At 48.5% G+C, this 10,000-nt stretch overlaps 1 protein-coding gene across 1 annotated transcript in view; it reads right to left on the bottom strand.

The window, feature by feature from the left end:
* Window positions 1-10,000, bottom strand: part of hacd1 (3-hydroxyacyl-CoA dehydratase 1) — a 24,947-nt gene that overhangs the window by 8,065 nt on the left and 6,882 nt on the right. The window contains exon 4 of the mRNA XM_076291189.1: window positions 8,805-8,893. Within this exon, the coding sequence (XP_076147304.1) occupies window positions 8,805-8,893 (89 nt within the window). The remainder of the gene's footprint in view (window positions 1-8,804; window positions 8,894-10,000) is intronic.

The raw sequence follows: 10,000 nt of genomic DNA, 5'->3' as shown, positions 1-10,000 counted from the left end.
CTAACAGCCCCCTATAACACCCACCTAACAGCCCCCTATAACACCTAACAGCCCCCTATAACACCCACCTAACAGCCCCCTATAACACCCACCTAACAGCCCCCTATAACACCTAACAGCCCCCAATAACACCCACCTAACAGCCCCCTATAACACCTAACAGCCCCCTATAAAACCTAACAGCCCCCAATAACACCCACCTAACAGCCCCCTATAACACCTAACAGCCCCCAATAACACCCACCTAACAGCCCCCTATAACACCTAACAGCCCCCAATAACACCCACCTAACAGCCCCCTATAACACCCACCTAACAGTCACAGCCCCCTATAACACCTAACAGCCCCCAATAACACCTAACAACCCCCTATAACACCCACCTAACAGCCCCCAATAACACCCACCTAACAGCCCCCTATAACACCTAACAGCCCCCTATAACACCCACCTAACAGCCCCCAATAACACCCACCTAACAGCCCCCTATAACACCTAACAGCCCCCTATAACACCCACCTAACAGCCCCCTATAACACCTAACAGCCCCCAATATCACCCACCTAACAGCCCCCTATAACACCTAACAGCCCCCTATAACACCCACCTAACAGCCCCCAATAACACCCACCTAACAGCCCCCTATAACACCTAACAGCCCCCAATAACACCTAACAGCCCCCAATAACACCCACCTAACAGCCCCCAATAACACCCACCTAACAGCCCCCTATAACACCTAACAGCCCCCAATAACACCTAACAACCCCCTATAACCCCCACCTAACAGCCCCCTATAACACCTAACAGCCCCCTATAACACCCAACAGCCCCCTATAACACCTAACAGCCCCCTATAACACCCACCTAACAGACCCCTATAACACCCACCTAACAGCCCCCTATAACACCTAACAGCCCCCTATAACACCCAACAGCCCCCTATAACACCTAACAGCCCCCTATAACACCCACCTAACAGCCCCCTATAACACCTAACAGCCCCCTATAACACCCACCTAACAGCCCCCTATAACACCTAACAGCCCCCAATAACACCCACCCAACAGCCCCCTATAACACCCACCTAACAGCCCCCTATAACACCTAACAGCCCCCTATAACACCCACCTAACAGCCCCCTATAACACCTAACAGCCCCCTATAACACCCAACAGTCCCCAATAACACCCACCTAACAGCCCCCTATAACACCTAACAGCCCCCAATAACACCCACCTAACAGCCCCCTATAACACCCACCTAACAGCCCCCTATAACACCCACCTAACAGCCCCCTATAACACCTAACAGCCCCCTATAACACCCACCTAACAGCCCCCTATAACACCTAACAGCCCCCTATAACACCCACCTAACAGCCCCCTATAACACCCACCTAACAGCCCCCTCTAACAGCCCCCTATAACACCCACCTAACAGCCCCCTATAACACCTAACAGCCCCCTATAACACCTAACAGCCCCCAATAACACCCACCTAACAGCCCCCTATAACACCTAACAGCCCCCTATAACACCCACCTAACAGCCCCCTATAACACCTAACAGCCCCCTATAACACCCACCTAACAGCCCCCTATAACACCTAACAGCCCCCTATAACACCCACCTAACAGCCCCCTATAACACCTAACAGCCCCCTATAAACCTAACAGCCCCCTATAACACCCACCTAACAGCCCCCTATAACACCTAACAGCCCCCAATAACACCCACCCAACAGCCCCCTATAACACCCACCTAACAGCCCCCTATAACACCTAACAGCCCCCAATAACACCCACCCAACAGCCCCCTATAACACCCACCTAACAGCCCCCTATAACACCCACCTAACAGCCCCCTATAACACCTAACAGCCCCCTATAACACCTAACAGCCTCCAATAACACCCACCCAACAGCCCCCTATAACACCCACCTAACAGCCCCCTATAACACCTAACAGCCCCCTATAACACCCACCTAACAGCCCCCTATAACACCTAACAGCCCCCTATAACACCCAACAGTCCCCAATAACACCCACCTAACAGCCCCCTATAACACCTAACAGCCCCCAATAACACCCACCTAACAGCCCCCTATAACACCCACCTAACAGTCACAGCCCCCTATAACACCTAACAGCCCCCTATAACACCTAACCGCCCCCTATAACACCCACCTAACAGTCACAGCCCCCTATAACACCTAACAGCCCCCTATAACACCCACCTAACAGCCCCCTATAACACCTAACAGCCCCCTATAACACCCAACAGCCCCCTATAACACCTAACAGCCCCCTATAACACCCACCTAACAGCCCCCTATAACACCTAACAGCCCCCTATAACACCCACCTAACAGCCCCCTATAACACCTAACAGCCCCCAATAACACCCACCCAACAGCCCCCTATAACACCCACCTAACAGCCCCCTATAACACCTAACAGCCCCCAATAACACCCACCCAACAGCCCCCTATAACACCCACCTAACAGCCCCCTATAACACCCACCTAACAGCCCCCTATAACACCTAACAGCCCCCTATAACACCTAACAGCCCCCAATAACACCCACCCAACAGCCCCCTATAACACCCACCTAACAGCCCCCTATAACACCTAACAGCCCCCTATAACACCCACCTAACAGCCCCCTATAACACCTAACAGCCCCCTATAACACCCAACAGTCCCCAATAACACCCACCTAACAGCCCCCTATAACACCTAACAGCCCCCAATAACACCCACCTAACAGCCCCCTATAACACCCACCTAACAGCCCCCTATAACACCCACCTAACAGCCCCCTATAACACCTAACAGCCCCCTATAACACCCACCTAACAGCCCCCTATAACACCCACCTAACAGCCCCCTATAACACCCACCTAACAGCCCCCTATAACACCTAACAGCCCCCAATAACACCCACCTAACAGCCCCCTATAACACCTAACAGCCCCCAATAACACCCACCTAACAGCCCCCTATAACACCCACCTAACAGTCACAGCCCCCTATAACACCTAACAGCCCCCTATAACACCTAACCGCCCCCTATAACACCCACCTAACAGTCACAGCCCCCTATAACACCTAACAGCCCCCTATAACACCCACCTAACAGCCCCCTATAACACCTAACAGCCCCCTATAACACCCAACAGCCCCCTATAACACCTAACAGCCCCCTATAACACCCACCTAACAGCCCCCTATAACACCTAACAGCCCCCTATAACACCCACCTAACAGCCCCCTATAACACCTAACAGCCCCCAATAACACCCACCCAACAGCCCCCTATAACACCCACCTAACAGCCCCCTATAACACCTAACAGCCCCCAATAACACCCACCCAACAGCCCCCTATAACACCCACCTAACAGCCCCCTATAACACCTAACAGCCCCCTATAACACCCACCTAACAGCCCCCTATAACACCTAACAGCCCCCTATAACACCTAACAGCCCCCAATAACACCCACCCAACAGCCCCCTATAACACCCACCTAACAGCCCCCTATAACACCTAACAGCCCCCAATAACACCCACCCAACAGCCCCCTATAACACCCACCTAACAGCCCCCTATAACACCCACCTAACAGCCCCCTATAACACCTAACAGCCGCCTATAACACCTAACAGCCCCCAATAACACCCACCCAACAGCCCCCTATAACACCCACCTAACAGCCCCCTATAACACCTAACAGCCCCCTATAACACCCACCTAACAGCCCCCTATAACACCTAACAGCCCCCTATAACACCCAACAGTCCCCAATAACACCCACCTAACAGCCCCCTATAACACCTAACAGCCCCCAATAACACCCACCTAACAGCCCCCTATAACACCCACCTAACAGCCCCCTATAACACCCACCTAACAGCCCCCTATAACACCCACCTAACAGCCCCCTATAACACCCACCTAACAGCCCCCTATAACACCTAACAGCCCCCTATAACACCTAACAGCCCCCAATAACACCCACCTAACAGCCCCCTATAACACCTAACAGCCCCCAATAACACCCACCTAACAGCCCCCTATAACACCCACCTAACAGTCACAGCCCCCTATAACACCTAACAGCCCCCTATAACACCTAACCGCCCCCTATAACACCCACCTAACAGTCACAGCCCCCTATAACACCTAACAGCCCCCTATAACACCCACCTAACAGCCCCCTATAACACCTAACAGCCCCCTATAACACCCAACAGCCCCCTATAACACCTAACAGCCCCCTATAACACCCACCTAACAGCCCCCTATAACACCTAACAGCCCCCTATAACACCCACCTAACAGCCCCCTATAACACCTAACAGCCCCCAATAACACCCACCCAACAGCCCCCTATAACACCCACCTAACAGCCCCCTATATCACCTAACAGCCCCCTAGAACACCCACCGAACAGCCACCTATAACACCTAACAGTCCCCAATAACACCCACCTAACAGTCACAGTCCCCAATAACACCCACCTAACAGCCCCCTATAACACCCACCTAACAGCCCCCTATAACACCTAACAGCCCCCTATAACACCTAACAGTCCCCTATAACACCTACCTAACAGCCCCCTATAACACCCACCTAACAGCCCCCTATAACACCTAACAGCCCCCTATAACACCCACCTAACAGCCCCCTATAACACCTAACAGCCCCCAATAACACCCACCTAACAGTCACAGTCCCCAATAACACCCACCTAACAGCCCCCTATAACAGCCACCTAACAGTCACAGCCCCCTATAACACCCACCTAACAGCCCCCTATAACACCTAACAGCCCCCTATAACACCCACCTAACAGCCCCCTATAACACCTAACAGCCCCCAATAACACCCACCTAACAGCCCCCTATAACACCCACCTAACAGTCGCAGCCCCCTATAACACCTAACAGTCCCCAATAAGTAAGGGATAACAGCCGCCGAGGTGTCCTGTTAACTGTTCCGTATAACTGGACACACCTCGAAGGCCGTTATCCCGCTTATCACCCGGTTGCCACTGTAAAGCAGAGGAAACTTTTAAAAAGGTTCCGTTTAAAAAGAAGCTCACTAGTTCTGCTTGTTGTACAACTTTCGTTGGCCCTATAACAGCGATAGCATGGACAGTTAGCTTGTTTACAGTTGATTCCATTGTTGCGAAGCCTGCAACCATCGTCCTACTATGGTTGTTATAGTTACCATTCATAAGCATTGATATGGAACGGTGTCCTGTTATTCCGAATTAATAGCCACCCCACCAGCCAATCAGAAAAGAGTATTTCTTCTCTCCGGGTGATAACACCCACCTAACAGTCACAGTCCCCAATAACACCCACCTAACAGTCCCCAATAACACCCACCTAACAGTCTCCAATAACACCCACCTAACAGTCACAGTCCCCAATAACACCCACCTAACAGCCCCCTATAACACCTAACAGCCCCCTATAACACCCACCTAACAGCCCCCTATAGATGCCTGTTTGAGACGTTTAGCTAGTTAGATGGGCTGTTCTAACACTGCCGGAGCTCCAACAGAGAAATTTGGCCTGGACGAACCGTCAGAGCATCAGGTTGCACTATTTCCCCTCAGAAGCCATGGATGAACAGTGAGGTCAGACTCCTGCTGAAGGCACGAGACATCGCATTCAGATCAGGTGATGCTCAAGCCTATAGCTCAGGGGTCACCAAATGGCGGACCGCGGTCGGAGTCCGGACCCTGACGTGATCCTATCCGGACCCGGACCATAATAGCCTAATTTAGATTTTCACGTAAGATTTCAAATCTGCGCTAAATGTTTCGTTGGTTAGGATAACAGCATTTACTTCAGGAGCTTCAGGAACCATCATTTCACTTGCTGCTACTCAGCCAGTGAAATCTGTGAATTCTTATATTGTCGAGTCAGTGAGTAAAGTAGCCTACTATGGGGAAGAGACTCACTGATAGCCTGAAACAAGCGAGGAGAGGAGACGAGAAACAATCAGATGCATATCTAAGTTAACGATAAGTAAGTTATTTTCAAATCATCAATTGCTCAAAGAGGAGAAAGCTAGACAGCGAGAACAGAGCTTTATATAACTATACGGGGGCGATACCATGCAAAACTGTCACGTCCGTAACGCCAACTAAATATGGATGTGACAGTTTTGCGCGGAATTGCCCTGGACCTCTTCTACATATTCTGAGACAGGCGATTTTTAAAAGCACCAATTTGAAGCACCTCTACTAGACAAAGCATATATTTTGAGCAAGCATAGGGTAGGCTAGGCCCATTCAACAGTGAACTGAGACCACAGAATATTTTACGATTTACGAAGGAAATATGATTGATCCACCACAATCTAGTTAAGCCTACATGCATTCACTGCCCAACAACGTGATGTTCCTGGGTTTCCAGGATTTTGGGTCAACATAAAAAAAACTAAAAAAATAAAATTAAACTTGCTGATTAATGGGTTCAAGGAACCAGCTGTGGAATATCCATCCTTGTCTCAGCTCAAATTTTATTTTAAGTTTACGTTAAGATCTTAAAAATAGCCAAGGCTACTCAGTTTTTCTCTTATCTTGCCTTATTTCTTCTCATTTCGAATGTTGCCTTTTAGGCTACTTATTTTATTTCACATTAAACATTAGGCCTAGGCCTACAACTAGGCTCCATCCATCCATCCATCCATCCTAATATATATATATATATATATATATATATATATATATATATATATATATATACACACATACATACATAGCCTAAACATGCACGTTAAACGTATGATGCTCTGGACCTTTGCTTGAGGAAATTTTCCGTAACTGGACCTCGCTGAAGATTAATTGAATACCCCTGCTATAGCTCATCCAGGGTTAATCTGAAAAGGTGATGAGCTGAACCACTTCTACGGCCGCTTTGATAGGGACAACAAGGAGGTGGCCATCAAGGCTGTGGTCTCTGCAGATCACCAGCCCCTCACACTCTCCACCACCGATGTGTAAGCAGCACTGAGCAGCACTAATGCACGTAAGGCTGCTGGTGCTGATGGTGTCCCCGGACGCGTACTCAGGGCCTGTGCAGTGCAGCTGACTGAGGTTTGGACTGACATATTTAATCTGTCACTAGCCCAGGCAGCTGTCCCCGCATGCTTTAAAACCACCTCCATCGTGCAGGTGCCAAAACACTCCACTGCAACAAGCCTCAATGACTTACGTCCAGTTACCATCAGAACAGGAGCACAGAGGATCTCAACAGCACTTCACTCTGCCCTGTCCCACCTTGACAAAAGCAACACCTATGTAAGAATGCTGTTCATTGACTTCAGCTCCGCATTCAACACCATCATCCCCTCCAAACTGGTCATCAAACTCAGTGAACTGGGCATCAACACCTCCCTCTGTAACAGGATTCTGGACTTCCTAACTAACAGACCTCAGTCTGTTAGGTTAGATAACCACAGCTCCTCAACCCTCACCCTGAACACCGGCGTACCACAGGGATGTGTGCTGAGCCCTCACCTTTTACTCCCTCTTCGCCTACGACTGCACACCTGTACATGGCTCTAACATCATTGTCAAGTTTCCACACCCGAACCAGCAGGTTCAGAGGAAGCTTCTTTCCTGCGGCTGTCACACACACACACACAGACACACACATCCCGGTGACAACCAACCAACTAAGCACCCCCCCCCCCCCGCCTGATGCCTCCTTGCCTGTGCCTGTTGAGGTGTCCCCAGCCCACAGCCCCCCCACCCGGACAATTGCACTACCCTATCCCACCCATAGTGTTCTATTTATTTACAAATGTACATACTGTAATTACACTTGCACATAGCCATATTCTACTGCTCTTCATCCTGCACATACACTTATTCTTAATACTATTATATTGTTACTGTTTCTGCACTATAATGGCACTGTTACCACACTGCACATAGCTGTATACTAGGGATGTGACGAGATCTCGTGAGCCACGATATCTTGCGAGATTTCACGATACAAACATATCACAATATTTGTCATCAAGGAAAAAACGGACGAGATCTCGTGCCACGAGATGGCGATATACGGCTCTGGTCTGCCATATTTCTCATCGGTAAAGATCTGTCTCGTGCTTTCAAGGTAAAGATCTGTCTCGTGCTTTCAAGGAAAACATCTGTCTCGTGCTTTCAAGGTAAAGATCTGTCTCGTGCGTTCTCGTGGATAACTATCCAGCTGTAGCCAGCATGACTGACGAGTCTGACTAAATTAGCATAGAAGATGCCCCAGCCACTTTTACTTTTTTGTGCAGCTTTTGTGTAGTTTGGCAGCCATGGCCTACTGGGCCTTCGGGCTTGTAACTGAAGGGTTGCCGGTTCGATCCCCGACCAGTAGGAAAAATGTGGGTGGGGGAAGTGGTTGAGCACTGCTCTCCAATGCCCACATCCACGGCTGAAGTGCCCCTGAGCAAGGCACCTCACTGCTCCCCGAGCGCCGCTGTAGCAGGCAGCTCACTGCTCCGGGTTAGTGTGTGCTTCACCTCACTGTGTGTTCACTATGTGCTGTGTGTGTTTCACTAATTCACGGATTGGGATAAATGCAGAGACCAAATTCCCCTCACAGGATCAAAAGAGTATATATACAGAACTTTTACTTTTTTTTATACTTTTTTAATACTGAAGACTCAGGGCAGCAGGTTGGACTACACACACAAACACGGATCCATACACACATACACACACAAAGACACACACACACACACACAGACACATTCACACACACCACCACCACCACACACCTGTTTGATGCTGCTCGTGACAAACCAGACCATGAATATCCTGGAGCACACCTGGACCCCTGTGACGATCACTGACGTCCGCACCATTCCTGCAAAACATGAGGCCACAAATGTATGTCTATTTCTTGGAAATTCATACGTTTGTGTGTGTGTGTGTGTGTGTGCGTCTGTGTGTGTGTGTGTATGTGTGTGTGTATGTGTGTGTTTGTGTGTATATATGCGTGTGTGTGTGTTTGTGTGTATATATGTGTGTGTGTGTGTATGTGTATTAGGGGTGGAACGGTACATGTATTCATATTGTGTGTGTGTGTGTGTATTAGGGGTGGAACGGTACATGTATTCATATTGTGTGTGTGTGTGTGTATTAGGGGTGGAACGGTACATGTATTCATATTGAACTGAAACGGTACGGGCTTCACGGTTCGGTGCATGAATTTACACAGAGACATTAAATATTATATAAGCGCAAATTAAATACATTAAGTATTATATAAGCGCAAATTAAATACATTAAATATTATATAAGCGCAAATGAAATAAAACAAAGCGGTGCAAACCATGTGGTTTAACCAGTTAGTAGATTATTACTGTATACACACTGAAAAATATTGAGGCAAACTGTAGACCCCTCCATATACAACCAAACACAGATGTTGAAGGCCTAAGTGGATTTTTAAAAATGATTATTGTATGTAATTTGCACTCATAATAAATAAGAGATGCTCTACTGTAGGTCTATATTCAGTTTTATAGCTGATTGTCTTATTTTGTTTACAAGTTACAGATTGAGTCTGTAGATGATGCGGGTACTTGTTTACTGTTTACATCTTACTTTGCACACTTCAGGCTGTGGCAGCTAGCTCAGGGGAACAGGAGAGATTGTAGCACTAGGTAGACCCTAACCTGACTCCGCCAGATGGATTGTAGCACTAGGTAGACCCTAACCTGACTCCGCCAGATGGATTGCTTCCTATTTGCTCCGCATATCCATCTGGGAACTTTCCGTTGGAGAACGTTTGGGAAAGGGCGAAAATACTGGTTAGCTGATTGGATAAACCATCTGTCTATCACCACCTATGTTGGTGATAGACGGGCAAAATCAACCAATCAGATCAACGAAGCGTTCTTCTAAAGCCATCTTTTAACATCAAGTTAGGTAAGTAGCTAATGAGACATTCGCAATAAAAAATTGCCTT

Source organism: Alosa pseudoharengus, unplaced genomic scaffold, assembly GCF_046254945.1.
Source record: "Alosa pseudoharengus isolate Yale_2024_CS ecotype anadromous, Long Island Sound unplaced genomic scaffold, YU_APseudo_1.1 YU_APseudo_1.1_scf_18, whole genome shotgun sequence".
NCBI classification, from domain to species: Eukaryota; Metazoa; Chordata; class Actinopteri; order Clupeiformes; family Clupeidae; genus Alosa; species Alosa pseudoharengus.
The sequence above is the reverse complement of the archived record's forward strand: the minus strand, read 5'-3'. Positions and strand labels throughout refer to the sequence as shown.